Source organism: Saccostrea echinata, unplaced genomic scaffold (genome assembly GCF_033153115.1).
Source record: "Saccostrea echinata isolate AGI-Se365-2 ecotype Australia unplaced genomic scaffold, CSIRO_AGI_Sech_v1 ptg000022l, whole genome shotgun sequence".
Taxonomy (NCBI): domain Eukaryota; kingdom Metazoa; phylum Mollusca; class Bivalvia; order Ostreida; family Ostreidae; genus Saccostrea; species Saccostrea echinata.
Window position 1 is genome coordinate 480,515 of NW_026889771.1, and position 22,832 is coordinate 503,346.

The window sequence follows — 22,832 nt, forward strand, 5'->3', positions numbered from 1 at the left end:
GCATATTCATAAGTTTGATAAAAATGTCTTGAATGGTTTATTTAAAACTGAGCTAAACACTAATTTAAAAAAAAGTGAGGTCAAGGTCTCTTGAAAGATTGAGGTCAAAAAATGTTGATGCAGTTGAAAAGCTTACATCAGCATGTATTAGCATATGAAGTTTGATAAAAAAAATTCATGAGTGTTTCTTTAAAACTGAGCTAAACACAAATTTCAGAAAAGTGAGGTCAAGGTCAAAAAATGTTGATGCAGTTGAAAAGCTAACATCAGTATGTATCAGCATATGAAGATTGATTATACCATCTTGAATGGTTTCTTTAAAACTGAGCTAAACACTAATTTAAGTGAAGTGAGGTCAAGGTCAAAGGAAAGGTCTCCAAAAATGTTGATGCAAATGAATAGCTTACATCAGTATGTATCAGCATATGAAGTTTGATTACACAATCTTGAATGCTTTCTTTAAAACTGAGCCAAACACTAATTTAAGTGAAGTGAGGTCAAGGTCAAAGGAAAGGTCAAGGTCCAAAAATGTTGATGCAAATGAATAGCTTACATCAGTATGTATCAGCATATGAAGTTTGATTACACAGTCTTGGATGCTTTCTTTAAAACTGAGCCAAACACTAATTAAAGAAAAGTGAGGTCAAAGGAAAGGTCAAAAAATGTTGACGCAGTTGAATAACTCTCATCAATACCTATCAGCATATGCAGTTTCATAAAAATATCTTGAATAGTTTCTCTGAAACTGAGCTTTGAACTGAGATAAATGACAGAAGACAGACATGACAAACTTCTATATGCCCCGGCCGTATTCATGGCAGGGCATAATTATTTAAGTACAAGCTGCAAGACATTCCATGTCTGGGTAAAATTTTGTGCATCTTTGAGAAAATACTGTATTTTAAGTTTGGTCCAAGTAGATACATTAAACTTGTTTCTTGGAAATCAATAGACTTGATCCAACTTTAAAGAAAATACAGAAAACCAATTCTGAAATACATGTAAATTTATTGGAAATACTTAAGTACAACCATTAAATATTTAACATTAGCATCATGATTGATGAAAAGTTATAATTAATTTCTATTTGTACTAATTTGAGAAACTAAATATCATACAAGTGTAAACATAAAGAGATGTATATGCAAATTTAAAAAAAAGGCTTTTGTATAAAAAAAATTGCCCACTGACTGTACTCAACACAAATAGAAGTATAATTTTTAATATGCCAATCTTTGAATTAAAATACTATTACAATTAATTAGCTAAATTAATGAAACTTTTATTCAGGGAAGATTGGTAATTTACTTGCATGTGTCAAATATAATTTATAATGTTTCTGAAATTTTCCTATTTCAACTCCATGCACAATACATGTATGACAAAAAGTACACCTCTCGGAACAGCGTACTCCATAGTTCTCACCAGTCTTTGAACTGTTGAACCTCTTTTTGTCAAACAAGCTGTCTCTCATTTAATAGAGGGGACTAATATTCTGGACTACTTTCTCTCTTTGGTTTACCAAGTAAATATGAATCCATTGGAAGAAGAGTATTCTGGGTCACACAATCTACAAAAAGAAAAGCAACACCCTATTATACTGTTGGAATGGCTGAAAAACAAAATCAAGATCATCTCGGCACGATATTGATAGTTTTTATCATATATATAATAAAGGTCCAAAATATTTCATCATATACAATTTTTATGAGCCTTTTAATGTGTTTTAACTTCTGATGAAGCATCGTGATAAAGCATGATGATAGGTTAATGACTCTGTAGCCATAAATGTCACACTGAACCTTTATGAAATTCAGTATACACCTGGCCTGTAAAACTTACCTAATATCCAGAGTGGGTTGACACTGGTTTTCTCTGGCAGGAAATCAGATCCCACATAGATATCTGCTTTAGATGAAGAGCTTGTCACCTGTCAGGTGTATAATAAAGTTACTAGATTATTGTTAACAGTTTCAATGTGGATGAAAAGCTATGCCTTATATCTTGAGTAAAACTGTCTCATCAATTGTAAAAGATACAACTTTAACTATTATGACTTTTTTGGATTCAAAATCGGGCTTGGAAAACTACAATTCTTTTATGAGCTTTAAAGTACCTTGCCAGCACACCTCTGGATCAGTTCCATTAAATGATGCCGAGGTGGAACAGCCTTTGGTGTAATATAGAAAACACCCATGGAACCAAACAACAGCTGAGGTGCATTTTCTTTTGACGTTTGTCGACTGAAGCGGGTTTCCTACACATGAAATAAAAGTAATCAAAGAAAAGCCTATCTTCTTCTTTTTCTAAATTCAGACCATTTATCAGGATTATCAGTTCAATTAGCAATTGAATGTAGTCATTTCCGTCTATGAATAAGTGTTCCAACTGCATTAGTTGGCCAAGGAGGATCTGATTTTCTAATTGTCACTGTCTTATTAGAAATGTTAATTCTAGCATGTTTTATAATAGTTTCATTAAATCTTTTTACATTGGTGTAGATGTCAGAACCAGACAATGTTTCTTTGAAACTTAGCCAAACACATTAAGAAAAGTGAAGTCAAGATCAAAGGATAGGTCAAAGTCCAAAAATATTGACGACTTTGAATGGTTCTTATCGGTATGTATCAGCATATAAGGTTTGATATCTTGAAAAGTTTCTTTGAAATTGAGCTAAATGCAAATTTAAAAAAAGTGAGGTCAAGGTCAAAAGAAACGTCTAGGTCAAAACATAGGTAATCAGAGATTACAAAGCTCACCTCAATGAATGTTGTCTTTAAGTAAGGCAAAGTCCCACACTAAACTAATAATCTAGGAGTGTGCATCCCTAGATGCAACATTTATGCAATTTTGGTCTGATAGGGCTTGCAGTTACTTGGGAATAGACTTATCTGAAAACTTAAAACTAGTCACTCATCCAGAAAGTGTAAGTCAAATTCAGCATCCAAAGCAAGTTTTGAGATTGTTCGTCCCTTGATGCATCATCCATGCAAGTTTGGTTCAGATAGGCCTTATAGTTACTTGGAAATGAGATCTGCTCCAAAAACTTTAACCTGGTTACTCATCCGGAAAATGTAGGTCAGATCCAAAGCAAGTCCAGTAGTGTGAATCCTTAGATGTATCATCCATGCAAGTTTGGCCAATACAGAGTTTATAGTTACTTGGAAATGGGATCTGCTCCAAAAACCTTAACCTGGTCACTCATCCGAAAAATATAGGTCAGATCCAGCATCCGAAGCAAGTCCAGTAGTATGCATCCTTAGATGTATCATCCATGCAAGTTTGGTCAATATAGGGCTTATAGTTACTTGGAAATGACCTCTGGTCCAAAAACTTTAACCTGGTCACTCATCCCAAAAATTTAGGTCAGATCCAGCATCTGAAGCAAGTCCAGTAGTGTGCATCCTTAGATGTATCATCCATGCAAGTTTAGTCAATATAGGGCTTATAGTTACTTGGAAATGAGATCTGCTCCAAAAACTTTAACCTGGTTACTCATCCGGAAAATATAGGTCAGATCCAACATCCGAAGCAAGTCCAGTAGTGTACATCCTTAGATGTATCATCCATGCAAATTTGGTCAATATAGGGTTTATAGATACTTTGAAATGACATCTGCTCCAAAAACTTTAACCTGGTCATTCATCCATAAAATATAGGTCAGATTCAGCATCCGAAGCAAGTCCAGTAGTGTGCATCCTTAGATGTATCATCCATGCAAGTTTGGTCAATATAGGGCTTATAGTTACTTGGAAATGGGATCTGCTCCAAAAACCTTAACCTGGTAACTCATCCGGAAAATATAGGTCAGATCCAGCATCTGAAGCAAGTCCTGTAGTATGCATCCTTAGATGTATCATCCATGCAAGTTTGGTCAATATAGGGCTTATAGTTACTTGGAAATGAGATCTACTCCAAAAACTTTAACCTAGTCACTCATCCAGAAAATGTAGGTCAGATACAGCATCTGAAGCAAGTTCAGTAGTATGCATCCTTAGATGTATCATCCATGCAAGTCTGGTCAATATAGGGCTTATAGTTACTTGGAAATGAGACCTGCTCCAAAAACTTTAACCTGTTCCAAAAACTTTAACCTGCTCCAAAAACATTAACCTGGTCATTCTTTAGCTGAAATTGCAGCATCTGAAACCTTGACTGGTACAATAAAACACACTAGAAGCATCCTCCATGTATCTCTGACTAATATAGGCCATAGAAGTACTTGAAAAGAAAACTGCTCCAAAAACCTTAACCTGGGACGCCGATGCCGAGGGTATTGCATAAGCTCCCCCAACTTTGTTGAGGTGAGCTAAAAATGTTTGAATCGCCCTTATTAATATGTATCAGCATATGAAGTTTGATAAAAATATCTTGACTATTTTCTTTGAAACTGAGCTAACTGCAAAGTGTGACAGAAGGACAGGGGGACAGAAAGACAGAGGGAAGGAAGGAAGACAGACATTACAAACACTAAATGTCCTGGCCATATTCATGGTGGGGCATAAAAAGTCATCATTTGAAATGAACATTTACGAAATGCTTTTTGTTCATTAGGGATAATATGAACTTAGAAACACTGATGTACTTGTGAAATATGCCTGTACGAAAAGTATCAAGACTCTGAAGTCATACTGTCATTAACTTTTTAAATAAATACACCTAAGTATCATTTTTTACATTTAAAAGCATTGAACTCCCTGTACCTCAATAAAATGTGTAATATTGGATGCTGAACAGACGAACAACTTGATCCCCATAATTACAAGGCAACAGCATAAAACTATTAAAAGTATAATGGATATAAATACAGGGGAGATACCCAGACAAAAACTAGTTTTCACTCTTGGTCAGTACACATGTTCAGTGCCTTATATCTTTCTGGTATTTATAAACTAATGTACATGTAAAAACTGGAGATCGACAAATTATTCAGATTATCAGTCATCACTCTTTATTGATACCTGAGCTGAGGGGAACCAGTCTGTAACCTCATAACCCTCCTCTGGCAACCACCTCTGAGCATCTAATGATTCCATGACCTACCAATGGAGAAGAAAGGAAATATTTCTTAATGCTTAAGTACAGTACCAGATCATTTCTTTTAGGCTGAATATTTTATTTGTTATGATATGAAAATTTTTTATTTCAATGTATGATTTTCCAATTTTCTGAGGTGCAAGCACTATTTGATAAAAATATATCCATGTAAACTATAAAATAAAAATACATGTATGCCATTCAATCTGATTTTCATTTACGTGTATGTGGTAATGTATACATGTGTTTACATGGATTTTAATTCAAATTTGTTGTAAAAACTAGCATTTTTAACTAGGCAAATTTAAATACATGTATACTTGTCAAGTTGTGTTTGTGTCTTAAAAATATTCCATAGAAACAAATCAATTTATAGAGGCCAATTTTGGTGGATTTCAAAAGAAACTGAATTTTTAAGTGGATGTAATTTTGTAGACAGATGTCTTGAAATGAAGGCCTCACCTGTATTTCACATATATTATTTGTATATATTCATAGGGTTACCCATGCAATCTACAATAATTGAAGCCTTGTAAAATGATTTTCCAAATGATTGGATATGGGTATCCAAGTCTGATGGAGCAAAAAGAAATTTTCTGCTTTATATCATATATAAGTAACTCAAATATTAAGCAAGGTGCATTAAACTATAAGCAAAGTGGAAGAAACATAATTGTTTGGCTTAAGATAATTACTTAAATGTATGTCACATTATTGTAACAGGCCTGTAGAATAATAATATCATTTGGATACTAACCCATTCCTTTTTCAAGACCCAACACCCACGAGTAATGGCATGGAGAATGTTGAGTGTTCTACGAGGGCCCCCACATACTACATGAGTAGTGAAATCATTTACATGGTCAGTTATAGTAAAACCCTTCAATCTCTTCACCACTGAAATCACAATATCCTGTTCACTGCAATGAAATTTTTTTTTTTTCAAAAACATGTAATATAAACATGTTATTATGTTGTATATTTAGCTAACTCTGCTGCATGATGATAAAGTAGCCTCAATATGGCATTATTTCAAAATCAGAATACTGTAACCTTTATTTAAACAATAAAATGCTTTCTTTGGTTGTTAGTACGGGAATTAATGTTGCAGCTGTTGCAGATAAAAATACGTAACCAGTGTAAGCAAGTTATGTAAATTTCTTTCTGCAATAGCTGCAACGTTAATTTTTGTACTAACAAACAAAGACATTTACATCTGTGTAAATAATCATATAATGTAAAATTAAGTACATTAATTATTGTATCATAGATATGTATGTCATTGTCTGTTTCACTGATGGAACAGCTGCTGCTCAAGAAATCTATACAAGTGGCTTGCTTAGCGGTGTTTACTGACTGATTTTCAACAATGGATTTCATAAGAAATAAAGGAGAAAATTTTCAGTGGATGTAAATATAAGGCCATTGGATGACTTACTGAGAGTGAAGACTTGTCATAACTAGTGATGGTCGCTGGGGACTAGTCTTGGTGAAGGATGGATTTCTTCTCATCTTTTTTATCTTCTTACCCTCCTCACTGGTAGAACTAGTATCACTTTCATTGTTCAGAGATGAGAACGCTGAATCTGACAAAGCCTTCTTTTTCTTTCTCATCCTCTTGTTGTTGAATTTAGTACGTAGATTAAATTCATCGATACTCTGCCTCGGCGGAGCTGTACCAAACAGATTGGAACAAGTGGATTCACTGAAAACTACTGACATTGAGGAACCAAGTGTGCTCTCATTTTCTGACACATCTCTGTTATCATGGTCTGTATTTCCATGCTGCAATAAGACTCTGTCTTCACCAGTGGAAATTCTACTGTTTGGAGATTTAAAAGATGAACTCTCAGATTTATCTTGTCTGCTTCTCTTTGGGGTGTCAGGCGCCTCATCTAAAGAATGCTTCTTCCTCTTCTGACCTTGACCTTTGGTGTCCTTCTTTTTGATCTGTGTTGATGTACTATCTGGAGTGTTATCTAAAAGTTTGCTGAAGACTTTTTCTGAACACATAGTAGGCTCTATCAAAAACGAATGCACTTCCATGTCACTGGCTGCAAGAAGTCTTTTCTTTGGCTTCAATATTTTGATGTTCTGTTTCTTTGGTTCAGTTTGACCCTTATTAGAGGAGGAATCTACATTTTCACAATCAGTATTATCATTACTATGAAAGCGGTTTTCCATTTCATTGGCAGCAAATACAGAAGATTTTCTCTTATTCTTAATTTGTGTAAAACTTTTGGAATCCCTATTCCCATCAACTGAATTTGTGTTGCTGGTCACACTAATGTCAGCTTGTTTGGAAGCATTACCACTGTCTGAGCATATATTTTCTGTGCACTGAATTCCTGACACTTTAGCATGTTCTACAGGTAGTTTTAAATTTTCACTGTCTGCATTTCTGTCTGATTCTAGAAATGTTTCAATCTTTTCCAATGATTTCTTTGACGATTGTTCCTCAATCTCTGGTTCAGACCTCAGTGATGTCACCTGAACAGACCTCCTTCTAGAGCTAACTCTCCTCTTTAAAGGTTCTTCATTTGTTTGTACATCTGTGCTTGTGAAACTTACCGCAGCCATAGACTTCCTTCTCTGTGTAGACTTCCTTTTTCCTGTATCTTTTACATTTGTAAATGCTGGCAATGAATTTCTGGATTCCTCTTCCTTTTTCTTTTGAAAATTCTCAATGTTGTCTTTGAAGCAGACGGATGCCACTGATTTCCGTCTGCTGCTGGCTCTAACCTTGGGGTCTTTTTTTGAGGATGTCACTGGAGGGCTGTCCTCTCTGAATGTAACTTTCACATCTTTGACAGTTGTCTCAGGACTATTTAAATCTTGCCCACCCATACCTGCTGTATTTTGAATTTAAAAAAATTACAATATATCAAGAAAATATACTGCATAGCAAAATACTCCATGAAGATAAAGCATGATATTCTCTGAATTAAACATTTAAATATTAACTTGGTACTGAATTGTCCAAGTTGAAGAGTTCTGAGTTGTTCTATAGTACATGCACTAACTGAAAAGTCTTCTTTGGAGAGGTTCATCAAATTCTGGCTTGTCATACTGAGCCTCAGCCACATTTTCATCATCTGAAGAAACACAAAATAATAAGGATCCAACTATATATTTGATTAAATAAATGTTATATCAAAATACTGTTTCTGCAATTGCAGTAAAGCAAATTTGTTTGATTGCATTGAAACTTTCAAACTTTCTTTGAATTATTTTTTTAAGGAATCATCCAAACTACATGTATATACATGTAGTACAAGTATAATGCTTTTGGTTTATTGCTTTACCATTATTTTCCCCCATCTGCCTGTCAAGTTCCTTCATCTTAGCTCTCATGCTAGGAGGTGTGTCGGGGATGGCTAATCTGATTGGTGTAAGGATTTCACCAGTAGAATTCTGATATAAAAACAACAAAAAGACCTAAATTACAATCTTTGAAGAACTGAGTTCAGTGAATACGGAATGGGAAACTTAAATTACATATCTTTGATTATTTATTTATTAAATTTTTTTTGTCTTAATCCTCCTTGTTATTTTTTAAGCTACTTTTCCTTGAAAGGAGAACAGAATCTCACAGGTAGGGGGGAGCCTCTGGGTTGTGTATCCTCCACAAGAATGGCTCCCAGCAGTGGTGAATTACAGGGTGTAGATTCTGTTGACTTCAAACGATCTATCTCTTGTTTCTTCTTCTTCTTAGCAAACCTTTCAGCACTGGATGCCAAGTCATCCTCAAAGTCCCTGGGCTGCATCGATTTAGCTTTCTGTAACAGCAATGTTAAACAGTGATCCATCACCTGACAGGTATTGTTCCATTTACATGTATAAGTTTTAAAAAATATCAAAAGGTCAATTGATTGGAACACTGCACACATTTTTTATCTTCTACAGAATGTAGAAATTTACAACTTTAACACAAGTACCATATGAAGTCTTCAGCGTCTGATTTGAATTTCATTACTTTTTCGTTCAGCATGTGACATGTGTCTACATGTAATAAAGTCTAAACTTACTTTAAGCTTAGCAATAAGAAGTGGTGTGCCTTTCTGGTCAGGAAGCATTGCAGGATAGAGCCTCTCAGATACATGTTGTTGGTTCTGTTTACAGCTGAAAATATTAAAATTAATTTTGTTACACTCAGCTGAAAATTCTGTAAAAAATATTCCTCTGTAAGACTGAAATTCAAAATTATAAATATATACCCTTTTATAACAAACTACAGTCAAACCTTGTTATCTCAAACTCGATGGGACCGAGAAAACACTTCGAGATATCCAAGGGTTCGAGACACTGAGGTAAATATACTTAAATAAAAAGTGCTTGGGACTTACAAATCACTTCGACATATCCATGGTATTCGAGATATCCATGTTCGACACACCAAAGTTCAGCTGTATTTTGACATAGAGATGTTTAAGAAAATCATTTTATTTTTCTGCCAAATATAAATTTTCTAAGCAAAATACAGTATTATTTATTTTTGTAACTTTGAAGAAAATCATATTCAAAGAAAAAGCAGTATTTTTTTTTGTTTGTATTTTTTTTCCATGCTCTATATCATAAAGAAAATAATTGCTTAAATTAATACCAAGCAAAGTTTATTTCCTCTGAACTTCAGGGACGACAGATTCTAATTGATATCTTACCTGTCAACCCAGAGAACGGAGACTAGGTGGACCCCTTTCTTTGTGGCTTTGGTGATTGTGCGCTTGCTACCTTCCTTAAGTACAACGTGAGTCACATCATTTGAAAATGTTTTCGCTACCACAGCACCAAGCTGTACGAGCTCTCTACAGATGGCTTTACTTCTATTATCATTGGTGGATCTAACTTCCACATAGGCCACAACATCTGTGAACATAATAGGTTATTTTTGCGCACCAAAGCATTTGTAGTATGAGGTGTCCCTGATAGGATAAATGATTTAATAAATTACGCAATTATGTTTAATATAAGCAGATATAATCTAGGAAGAATTACTTCATCATTGTTCATTATCATGAGAGATCTTTATGTATATTTATAATGTTTGTATAAAATCATTTACTTTTTTCCTTCTATGTTTTTTTTTAAAAAATTGAATGTATCTTATTCTCAACCTTTCAAAACTCTGTCATCAATAGGTTGTGTGGCTGGAAGATCATCATCAGTATCCATGGTACACGAAGCATTTCTGTCTTCTCCAGCCAAGACATCCATGCCATTTTCTTTGACATCAAAAGTAACTCTACTTGTTTTGTCTTCAAGCTGATGTTTTGACTCACAACTTGTTCTAGCAGTGGATAGTTTGGAGGAAACAAAGCTCTTCTTTTTTGGTGTTGTTGATTTTTTCTTTTGACCCTCTTTAGAGTGTTTCTAAATGGATAGAACACATTTCTAAACAAGTTCTGAATTAAAAAGTACTTAACAAACACCACTAATTTCTGATTGGTTTTCAGATTTTTCCCAGAACAGGCCATTACTGAGACATAGAACCGATTTGAATTCATGCAGCATTTTCCCTTCAATTTTGGTACCGGCCCATAATGGGGCTTAGTTAAATCTTACAATTCTGAATTTCAGATGCATATTTTTTTGGTTAATCCACTTTACTTTTAGTCCCCCTCCCCCATATTGTGACATTTATTATGTTTATTAGTACTGCTACTAGATCATCATCAAGAGTTCAGGCCTAATCATACGTGTCAATTCTACCCAATCAAGAAGATGAAACATTCTAGAATAATTTATCAAGTTCTGCAGAATATGTAAATGGAATGACTTCATGATTCATGCATGAAGCAGCATCGACATCAGAAAAATAAAACGCCATAAAATTGCTTTTTATCACCATTTCACTTCTAACATTTGGGTAAGGTAATAAGCTTTGTTTGATCATTTATTCTGAAAATATAATTTAAATGTTATTTTCTTTTCCATAAACAAACAACATTTTGCATTCACAAAAGACCTGCACCTTTTTTTCCCCCAAAATTTGCCATCTTGACAGGTATGCTCCGTGTTCATTAGACTAAGTTGACTTAATGTTTTACAGTGTAACAGAAAAGGAGAAAATGTATTGCTGAACGAGGAGTTGAACCTGGAGCCCTTGCATCACTATTCAGGTGCTCTATCAACTGAGGTATCCAAATTGATATCTATGGCCCAAACCATTGCATTCCTCCCTCTTTAAATTGTCTTCACCCTCGAAGACACAACTTAAGTTCTTTTTGTATTTTATGTGTATATATAATTTGATAAATCTTACTATGATAGCAGGACTTTCACTTGCAAGTCCAAATGGTGTCAGGTGGTAACATTCAAATTACATGTTCGACTCACGTATTATGACCCAAGTGGTTTCGTATTGCTTATATATAAGCCAACAAGTACACAGGTGTGTAGTAAACACACTGGTGTACAGTATCATTAGGGAGCAAATGGCTATATAGATATATGTGTCAATGCTAGGTTGTTTCTTTCATATTAGACTATAATTGCTATCAATTGACAAAACACAATTCATACCTTATTATCAAATGTGTGAAAAACGGAAAACAGCATTAGCATATTCACAATTACAGTCTTTTTTGAAAGATCAAAAACCTTTTTCACCTCGAAATTACAAATTATGAATGGTACAAAGAAAAAATAATTGTTCTGAATACAAAATATAAATATCAGATAATTAACACTATCTTTATGATTGAGAATATGTTTTAGTGTAAAAATGAAAGTTTTCGTTTGCAAAATAAATTTTTTATTGATTATCTTTTTGATTCGAAATGAAAGTCAGAAACTGCCTGGGTTGAATACGTAAACAGATCGTAAACACTCAGGTCAAACAAGTAATCGGAATGTAACCACCTGCATTCCACCAAATTATGTAACAGGAAAGGAGAAAATTTATGGCTGGACTGGGAACATCATCACAAACCATGGCCAAAATGTACGATCCTCTCCCATTCTGGCCGTGGTTGAATGAGAAAAGAATATTTCGTAGCTCATTAAAATATTGACCAATGTGAGTAAAGCATAGTCGGAAAATGAACTTTGACGCGATCTTTCAATACCCAATCGCAGTTTACGAAGTATGTTTACTGATGATGTCAATTGTTGATTTCATTTGCGATGGAAATAAATATTATCATTGGCTGAACATGACATCACAGCATAGAGGTGTAAATATTCAAGATTATGACAATTTATGTGATCAAGCAGCCATGGGTAGGAGAGAGCTATATGCGGACTCTGAACCGTGGCTTGAGACGATGGACTGGGAATCAAACCTCGGACCCCTGCATCACTACTAAGTCAGGTGCTCTATTGAGCTATCCAGGGCAACATCCATGGCCCAAGCAATTACAAATGCATTACATTTCTTAACATTAAAATTGTATTGCATAATATTTATTTATAAACTTTCCAGTGCATTTAACAAAACCCTCCAAAATACTCGTCACATTTAGGTATCAGTGTCTATACCCGAATTTTCTCAAGAGTCCACATTCGAAAACTACACCAAAAGGTAATAGATAAATAACATCAAAAAAGACCTTTTCTTGTTATCCGGTATATATTAGGTATATTTTAAAACATTCATTTACATCCCCTTCATGATGCATGTGTCTAACGTTAAAGACTTAAAATCAGAGATGCCAAAATAATATAATATGAATAATTCTATGAATAATTAAATTTTCCATTTCATACCATTTTTCGTGATTTTAGCGGAGTCAATTCACCACGAGACAGACAACACTGTCTCTTCCAAAAAATTCTTTTGAAACTTCACTTGCGCTGCGGAAGTTAGATTTTATACATTAAGAAAAAAACCAATCACTTGAATCCCATATATCCGGGTTATTATAAATGTCTGAATTCACGTAACCAAAGTAATGTTTTTAAAATTGATTTTGCTACTGTGTGCAAGTATAAATTTTACTGACATTCCCTTTAAAAAGTCAATAAAAATGATATGGACAACAGTTCCATATAATTTTTAGATCTCTTTTTCTTAAATTTTAACAGGGACCTAGTATATAGGTCCCTGATTTTAACCAATATGCGCTCGAGTTTTCTGTTTATCGTTTTTTCTTTCAATCGACAAAGAGAAGAAAATAATAATTTAATTTTTTTTTAAACGACTTTTATCCTCACGTATCGTCACAACAAATGATAATTATTTCGGATTTCTCATTGCACCTGTTATCGAATCCGGTTTTAATGGTTTTGAGGTTAGTTGAACTTCCTGCATGAATTTGTTGTCAACAGCAGCCTAACAGCCTTAAACAGGGCCGAGAAGGGAGATGTTGTGTATTTTAAGAGCGAGTCACCGCATTTCTGGCCGAAATATATGTTTACAAAATGGGTTCAGATGTAAATCCTCTTTGGCGGTGGCCAAATTACGCCCATTGACAATGTGTTTAGGAAACAGAAGTGGATTTGCAAACAAACTGATTACATCATTCTGCAATCAGAACGATTCAAGCTTAACGCGAACTTTGAGCTCAGGAATCAAATTAATACAACATCGAAACTTTCACATCACTCACAGACTTAACATTCATCCACTTGTGTGGGTGTTTGGAAAACCCTTAACAAAATTATCAGCGTTAATATTTGGAAGGTAAAGATTAGAATAATGTTTCAGAACAGGCCTCCATCACAATCCCATATAGTAAAATAGAGTGAATATGCCCAAGCACAACTTTAGAGTATAGAAATGAAGTTGTATTGAAAATATTACTGTAAAGTTGCATATGTGGCGGACAGATGGTTTGATCGCCTGAGTGGCCAGATAGCTCAATCTGTAGAGCACCTGACTAGAGATTCAGGGGGTCCGGGTTCGAATCCTTATCTGGTCCATTGCCATTACCGCTACATACTGAATCAGCCAGCAATGGCACAGGATATGAGTTCCATTCAATATAATTCACTCACCATGTACTGAAGTACAATTCAAGTACATGTGAAGTGAATTCAAATCAAAATGAGTATACATAAGTCTGTAGTCGATTTAGCATGACATGAATGTCATGGCTACTATTGAGAAGTTTGTGACAAATCGCAGGATTTGTTATCAATGGATGTAAATTTCATATAAATAAGACTTTTATACACTCCAGAGTGTGGAGATGCAGAGAAACAGGTCTTATGCATGTATATATATGTTGTACTGTACACACATAAAGCGCTGGCTAACAAGAGGCAATGTAGCGGTAATGTATACTTTTAAATGTAGTGGTAATGTATCCATTTTTGTAGCGGTAATGTGCATGTAGCGGTAATGAACATTTTGAAAATGTAGCGGTAATGATACGCACCCAATTTCTGACTAGCTGCATGGTTCCTCAACACCTGTCATTTAGAACAACACACTCATTAACAAGGAAGTTTATTTAATGTTAAATACATGTACTTATTATCAATTATTAAAACACAAACATGCACTTGGATTGCATTATCAGCACAATATTGAAATATATGCTTGGAGTTATTTAGATTTAGAGAGTATTTAGGTACTTCTTTTATTACCAAATATCACATATTGAACTGAAAACATCTGATTAGTATTCAATTCATGGTATTTGCCTCACCCAGTTTTTAAAGTTGAGTGGAATGAAAAATGTATAATTGTATTTGTTTCCTGTTTACTACCCCTTCTTGATTAAAAAAAAGAAGAAACAGTTGAGACTGTGTATTCTAAGTCTGTTAAGTAAGTTATTCTTTGATCAGATATAAGTTTGTACTTACTTTTTAACTCATTGCTATTCAAAATTGAATTTGATCAGATAATGATTTACATGTTTATGTATGTTTTCAGACAACTTCGAAATCATTGGAAGGAGCTTCATCATAAACATAAAATGATAACTGTTGCTACATTGCTGGGAGTGACAGCTTTAGTGCTAACATTGTACACAATGGCTCACACAGAAACAGTCCCCATAACAGGCAGAAAGCGCTTCATCTTTATAACTCATGATCAAATGATTAAAATTGTACAGAAAGAAGTCGAGGAAGTGAGTAGGGATGTGTTTGTCGTGTCTATCATTTTGTATTGTTCATTATATTTTCAGAGAAATAAGTTACATGTTAAAGTCATGCAATATACATGTATGTATTTCTTCTTACACTAATATGTTGAAAGACAAATGTAACCAAATACAATGATCATGACTTTCAAAAAAGGTACATGTATTAATAAACATGTTAATATTGTTCTTTTAGTCTAAATTATTCCACCGATTGCTGGTCAGGCTTATTTAGATGGGAAGACTTTATCAATTTTCATTTTATCATTTTGTAATTCATATGGTATAGTGTCGAACTCTTAATTTCACAACTAGACTTGAATTATAAGTTAATGGGTACAAATTTATAAATTTTACATGTATAATAGTACTTATAGTATCTAATATGAAATTAATCTTGTTAGGTTTTACGAAGTAATGCAGATCGCATCCTACCCAATACACATGAACTGTACAAGATTGTAATTAAAGTTGCTGAAAGACTTTGTGTAAATAACTTAGACATACAACAGATGAAAGATATACAGTGGAAAGTATTCATTGTAAATGAGAGTACATTCAATGCTAATGTTTATCCGGTAAGCAGACATTTTTTGTGTTTTCTCAATACCCATCATAATTCATTATTGTGAATCTGCAATCTAGTATTAATTAGCAAATAACATTTTAATGAATTTTTCTCTGGTTTCTCATTAAATTATTTATAGATCAATGATGGTGTGAAAAATAAACATGAATGACTTCTCATTGAAAGCTTAATAATGATTAAGTTGGGGAGCAAGTCATGAAATGTTTTGAAACTTAGTGTTGTGTTACATGTACACTGTATATCTCATTATTATTGTTAGACGGGGGAGATTTTTGTAAACACAGGACTCTTCAAATTGGTGACAAATGAAGACCAACTGGCTGCCATCCTTGGACATGAGATGGCTCATGCCCTATTGTCTCATGCAGTATGTACAGAATATACTAACCTAATTGTCTGTTTAGAAAAAAAAAAAGAAACATGAATGTTAACTTCTTGAGAAATGCTTGCTTGATGATATTGAAATTTCATTATGTTTTCTAATTTTAACAGGCAGAGCAACTGAGCTATGGACAGAAATGGGATTTCTTTGTAATTGTTATCATGGCTGCTATTTGGATGATTATCCCCAGTGATGGAATTGCTACAATAACTTCCTGGTTCATGAACCGTGTTATTAAGGTGAAAGTCTTAAGAGATGCTCAGATTGTTGTATATACATGTAATACAGGCATGCTTTTTATTAGCTCACCTGAGCCGAAGGCTCAAGTGAGCTTTTCTGATCACATTTTGTCTGTAGTCCGTCTGTCCGTCTGTCTGTCCGTCTGTAAACTTTTCACATTTTCGACTTCTTCTCAAGAACCACTGGGCCAATTTCAACCAAACTTGCCACAAAGTATCCTTGCGTAAAGGGGATTCAAGTTTGTTCAAATGAAGGGCCACACCTTCTTCCAAGGGGAGATAATTAAGAATTCGTGAAAAATTAATGGCATCATTAAAAAATCTTCTTCTCAAGAACCACTGTGCTTGAAAACATGAAACTTATGTGGAAGCATCCTCAGGTAGTGTAGATTCAAGTTTGTTCAAATCATGACCCCCGGGGGTAGGGTGGGGCCGCAATGGGCGATCAAAGTTTTACATAGGAAATATACAGGAAAAATCTTTAAAAAATCTTCTTCTCAAGAACAGCAAAGCCATAATTGGTCATATTTATATGGTAGCATCCTCAGATAGTGTAGATTCAAATTTGTTCAAATCATGACCCCTGGGGGTCGGGTGGGGCCACAATGGGCGATCAAAGTTTTACATAGGAATATATAGGAAAAATCTTCTTCTCAAGAACAGCAAAGCCATGATTGGTCATATTTACTTGGAAGCATCCTCAGGTAGTGTAGATTCAAGTTTGTTCAAATCATGACCCCCGGGGGTAGGGTGGGGCCACAATGGGCGATCAAAGTTTTACATAGGAATATATAGGAAAATCTTTAAAAATCTTCTTCTCAAGAACAGCAAAGCCATAATTGGTCATATTTACCTGGAAGCATCCTCAGGTAGTGTAGATTCAAGTTTGTTCAAATCATGACCCCTGGGGGTCGGGTGGGGCCACAATGGGCGATCAAAGTTTTGCATAGGAATATATAGGAAAAATCTTTAAAAATCTTCTTCTCAAGAACAGCAAAGCCATGATTGGTCATATTTACATGGAAGCATCCTCAGATAGTGTACATTCAAATTTATTCAACTCATGACCCCCGGGGGTCGGATGGGGCCACAATGGGCGATCAAAGTTTTACATAGGAACACATAGTAAAAATCTTCTTCTCAAGAACAGCAAAGCCATGATTGGTCAAATTTATATGGTAGCATCCTCAGATAGTGTACATTCAAATTTGTTCAAATCATGACCCCTGGGGGTCGGGTGGGGCCACAATGGGCGATCAAAGTTTTGCATAGGAACACATAGTAAAAATTCTAAAAAAAAACAAAAAAAAAACAATTTGTTAAGAATAGCAAAGCCATGATTGGTCATATTTATATGGTAGCATCCTCAGATAGTGTACATACAAATTTGTTTGAATCATGACCCCCGGGGGTCGGGTGGGGCCACAATGGGCGATCAAAGTTTTACATTGGAACACATAGTAAAAATCTTTTTAAAAAAACCTATTTGTTAAGAATAGCAAAGCCATGATTGGTCATATTTATATGGAAGCATTCTTAGATAGTGTACATTCAAGTTTGTTCAAACATGACCCCTGGGGGTCGGGTGGGGCCACAATGGGCGATCAAAGTTTTACATTGGAACACATAGTAAAAATCTTTTTAAAAAAACCTATTTGTTAAGAATAGCAAAGCCATGATTGGTCATATTTATATGGAAGCATTCTTAGATAGTGTACATTCAAGTTTGTTCAAACATGACCCCTGGGGGTCTGGTGGGGCCACAATGGGTGATCAAAGTTTTACATAGGAATACATAGGTTAAATCTTTAAAAATCTTCTACTCAAGAACAGCAAAGCCATGATTGGTCATATTTAAATGGAAGCATCCTCAGATAATGTAGATTCAAATTTGTTCAATTCATGACACCCCCCCCCCCCCCCCCCCCCAACCACTTTTATATTTAAACTTTTCAACCTTTCAAGATTGAAGTGATTTCTGCTTTTTCCTAGCCATAGTGCTCAGGTGAGCGATGTGGCCCCTGGGCCTCTTGTTTGGTATGGTCCCTTCAATGATATTTGTTTGTTACTTTGTAGTATTTTGATCTACCATTCAGCAGGGAACTGGAAAAGGAAGCAGATAAAGTAGGGCTTCAGCTGGCAGCAAAGGTCTGTCTTAATCAGACAGTAAAATGGTATACAAGCAAATGTACACATACATTGGTGTACCATACCCCAGGGCCATAAAACCTAGACAAGCTCAATTTTGATCTCAGTCTCACTTTTCCACTATATATTCCTTTTGTAAAAGTGAGACTGAGATCAAAAGTGAGCTCGTCTAAGTTTTATGGCCCCGGAGCCAGATTATTTATGACATGTTATGATACATAAAATGTATTAGATCAGTGTTGTTCAGTGAAATATAGATATAAAAAAACCTTCAGGAATAACAGAACTTACTTCACTTTATCCATAATCTGTTATATCTAAGAACTGTGGAATCTTTATACCTGTATATCACAGTGGCTTGTAAGAATATTTTTCCCATGAGTTATGTCCCAATGAAATTTTCTGAGAATTCATGGAATAGTTAATTATTTCGTAACATTCAATTTAGCAAAGTTACTTGCAGGTAAAACTATAAATACTGTGTGATTTTGTATTGTGTCCTGTGTGTTGTAGGCTTGTTTTGATGTGAGAGAAGCCAGTGTTGTGTGGTCTTTGATGCAGGTGAAGGACACAGTGGAAGGAACGAGCATCCCAGAATTCATGTCAACTCATCCTTCCAATGAGACTAGAGTGGAGCTCATAGACTTCTTAATACCAAGAGTATGTATATGTGAACTGTTACAATTTCAGGATATTCCCCCCTCCTTCAAATAAATCTAGATTGGAGCTTATATACTTCTTGATACCAAGAGTTTGTATACATGAACTGTTACAATCTCAGGATAACCCCCCCTCCCCTCCCCCTTCAAATAAAGCTAGAGTGGAGCTCAGAGACTTCTTGATACCAAAAGTATGTATACATGAACTATTATAATCTCAGGATACTCCTCCCTCCCCAAATTGCATTGTTATTTTTTATGCCCCGTATTGAAGATTCAGGGGTATATAGTTTTTGCTGTGTCTGTCTGTCTGATTGTCTGCAAAAACTTTAACATTGCCCATAACTTTTGATTGGTTGGAGCTATGGCTTTCATATTTCACATGTGTATTCCTTGTGACAAGACCTTTTTTGGGTACCATCATATCTGACCTTGACCTTTGAGTTTGACCCAGTTTTGCAAAATTTTACCAAACTTTAACCGTGGCCATAACTTTTGAAAAGTTGGTGCTAGGGCTTTTATGCTTCACATATATAATCCTTGTAACAAGAACTTCCTTTAGATACCAAAACTTTGACCCTTTGACCTTGACCCTTTGACCTTGACCTTGGAGTTTGACCTACTTTTGAAAAACTTTAACCTTGGCCATGACTTTTGAATGGTTGGTGCTAGGGCTTTCATACTTCACAATGTAACGCTTGTGACAAGACCTTCTTTGGATACCAACAACTTTGACCTTGACCTTTGACCTTGACCTTGGAGTTTGACCTACTTTTGAAAAACTTTAACCTTGGCCATGACTTTTGAATGGTTGGTGCTAGGGCTTTCATACTTCACAATGTAACCCTCGTGACAAGACCTTCCTTTGGATACCAACAACTTTGACCCTTTGACCTTGACCTTTGAGTTTGACCTAGTTTTGAAAAAATTTAACCTTGGCCATGACTTTTGAATGATTGGTGCAAGGGCTTTCATATTTAACCCGTCTATTCCTTTTTACAAGACCTTCCTCTGGATACCAACAATTGTAATCCATTGACCTTGGAGTTTGACCTACATTTGGAAAACTTTAACCCTGGCCATAACTTTTGAATGATTGGTGCTTCAGCTTTCCTATTTCACATGTGTATTTCCTGTGAGAAGGCCTTTCCTTGGGCACCATTAATTTTGACCATTTGACCTTGATCTTTGAATTACTTTTGAAAAACTTTAACCTTTTCCATATCTTTTCAATGGTTGCTGCTAGGGCTTTCATATTTTACAGGTATATTTCTCGAGACAAGACCTTACTTTGGTTACCAACATATTTAATTTGCATTTGAGAAAGTTTAACCTTTGCTATAAGTTGCCATATGGGAGCATCAGTGTTTCACAAACACATCTTGTTTATGTATTAGAATAAAAATCTCTTCAGATTTAAAGAGACTTGATGTTAAAACAATCTCAAGATGCAGTATGTGACTGAGAACATTGGAAGATTTTACCTCAAACGTATGAGAAAAAATCACAATTGGACAAGTGCAAAGATAAATAACCACGGCCAACAAAAACCTAAAACTTACAAGTTGAAAATAGAAAATTTAGGAAACTACAGAACACGCATATTTTCCTGATCTTTTCTATTACATATCATCTCAGGCTTAATTTCATTTTGGACAGTAGTATGTTCATATTTGAACATGAAAAAAATTGAAGGGAAAAAGGATTCTGCATGTGGCTTGAGCACTTTTGTCTTACTGGCACATTTAGTTAAAGAGAACACCTTTTTTTCAATTTAGAAGACCACATCTTAAGGGAATTAAGCTCTGATCAGTGCCAAGGGAATGTAAATGGTAAAATTATCAAGTGTGGGTGACCTCAATCACATGATTTTTTTTTGTATTTTAAATAGATGACAGAACTTAGGGAGAAATGTAACTGTCCCAGACTATCAGCCAAAGACCCAAGGGTAGCCATGCAGCATGTGAAACAGTTTGTGGATGACAAAGTGGTAGCAAAGCAGGCCGGACAGAATTTATCTAGAGTGCACTTATCTCACCAAAAGGCAGTCCCTAAACGTCAACCTGCATAGGATCAATGGTCATCTAGCTGACTAGCTGTCATTGAAATCTTACATCTTATTAAGTTAACAAATTTATATGTCTTTATTTGGAAGAATTGTGCTGTGATGAGGAGTATACATTGTATACATTTTTGTGTCTTTCCACAAAATTATTTTGGGATTTTTCAAACCTTTTTAAAAAATGTTCAAGTATACATTATTTGCATTTTTTAAATTTTGCGTAAAAATCTTTATATTGAATTTACTAACTTTTGATGTGCCAGAATTTTTGCTATACTGTATTGCATAGGATCAACCTCCTCTTAACCCCCCCCCCCCCAATGCAAAATGTAAACAAAACAAACAAAACTTTCTTAACATACAAGAATATTATATAGTGTATATGAAATAGTTTTCCATTGTTCTTTTAAATTTTTTTGTTATTTTTATTGACTTGTTTTTCTGATATTTAAAGCATTATGCAAAATGATGTATTCTTTTGTTTGTTACATTTCACCCAATCCAAAACATGGATTTATAGTGTGTTACTTCAAGGAAAATATTTTTGTAAAATCTACTTGATTCGAAAGAAATATATATACAACTGACTGTTTTTTTTTTTTAAAGTTTATTTTATAAGCAGTATTTTATTGGTTTTAACATGTCCCTATTTGTGAGTTGCCCATACCATAGAGATTGGTACATGTACCAGTAAAGGGACTTTTGGGATTTTTTAAGGAATATTTTGATATTATGTTGGGTCACTTTTAAATAGCATGGTTGATATATTGCTGAATGTTTCCATTTATTGCTTTGCACACTCTCCTTGTACAGCATTAATAATCTCTGAAATGTTATTTTAAAGCTACTCTGACAAGTATTTTAGGTATATATCATACTGTTGAATTGATTGTCGGATTCTATTACAGTCTTATACTATCCTTGAATGCTTTTTTTTTCTTTGCAGACAGGTGCATGAACTATCATGCTAGTAATAAAAACCTATAGTCCCCTCCGGTTTCACCGGTAGGGGACTAAAAAAAATAGCCGACCGCTCATATAGATTTATATACAGCAGGCAACTACTACATGTATTTATTTAAAGCAGGTGACACATGTTCCTTAGAACACTCTAGTTTTAATACAAATTTGCTAATGCTGAAAGGATGTAATAATCTTAAACAGTTACATGTATGTTTAGGTAGATGCCACATAATGTGGCAGTTTTTTTAAACTTTTAAAATTTGTAATAAGTTTTCTCTGCTCTATTTTGATTGTGCCTCTTTGAGTCTTTTTAGAGTGGCTGTAGTAAAATAATGGGAGAAGAGATAAATAAATATTATCTGTTAGCCATCTGTTATGAGCTTTAATACTTTAAAAAATGGAACAATGCTATACAGTGTATACAAAGTTCCATGTGGTTTGCAGGTATATAAGGACCAAAGATATTTGTATGTTTTTTATAAGTTTTAGATGTAGTTGTGCTCACCTGACAAATAAAATGAACCTCTTTTTCAAGTTTTCATGAAAAAAATACATGTATGCTTTTCTTTAAAAAAAAAAAAACTCTGAGGTGTGTCTAAAATTTAGAATTGCTATAACATTTGAGTAAGTGCATAAATTCTGTGTAATCTCATTGCTCAGTAGATTTCTTACAAAAAAAAAATCACAGGTTGGCTAATATTCAAAGGTTATTTAAAAAATAA

At 34.6% G+C, this 22,832-nt stretch overlaps 2 protein-coding genes across 2 annotated transcripts; one reads left to right on the forward strand and one right to left on the reverse strand.

The window, feature by feature from the left end:
• Nucleotides 1-1,150: 1,150 nt before the first annotated feature.
• Nucleotides 1,151-12,805, reverse strand: LOC133190159 (microcephalin-like). The gene is made up of 13 exons (XM_061325639.1): nt 12,745-12,805; nt 10,152-10,407; nt 9,699-9,903; nt 9,066-9,159; nt 8,631-8,816; nt 8,343-8,451; nt 8,061-8,132; nt 6,476-7,889; nt 5,795-5,957; nt 4,962-5,039; nt 2,117-2,257; nt 1,843-1,930; nt 1,151-1,570 (listed from the first exon to the last, which is right to left on the reverse strand). Exons 1-13 carry the CDS (start codon nt 12,745-12,747, stop codon nt 1,488-1,490), a joined length of 2,892 nt encoding a protein of 963 aa, XP_061181623.1. The 5' UTR covers nt 12,748-12,805; the 3' UTR covers nt 1,151-1,487.
• Nucleotides 12,806-13,309: 504 nt separating this feature from the next.
• On the forward strand, nt 13,310-22,481 carry LOC133190160 (metalloendopeptidase OMA1, mitochondrial-like). Its single transcript, XM_061325640.1, has 8 exons — nt 13,310-13,660; nt 14,858-15,056; nt 15,473-15,646; nt 15,917-16,024; nt 16,150-16,278; nt 18,355-18,426; nt 18,940-19,086; nt 20,977-22,481. The coding sequence occupies exons 1-8, from the start codon at nt 13,341-13,343 to the stop codon at nt 21,154-21,156; spliced, it is 1,329 nt and encodes a 442-aa protein (XP_061181624.1). The 5' UTR covers nt 13,310-13,340; the 3' UTR covers nt 21,157-22,481.
• Nucleotides 22,482-22,832: the final 351 nt, after the last annotated feature.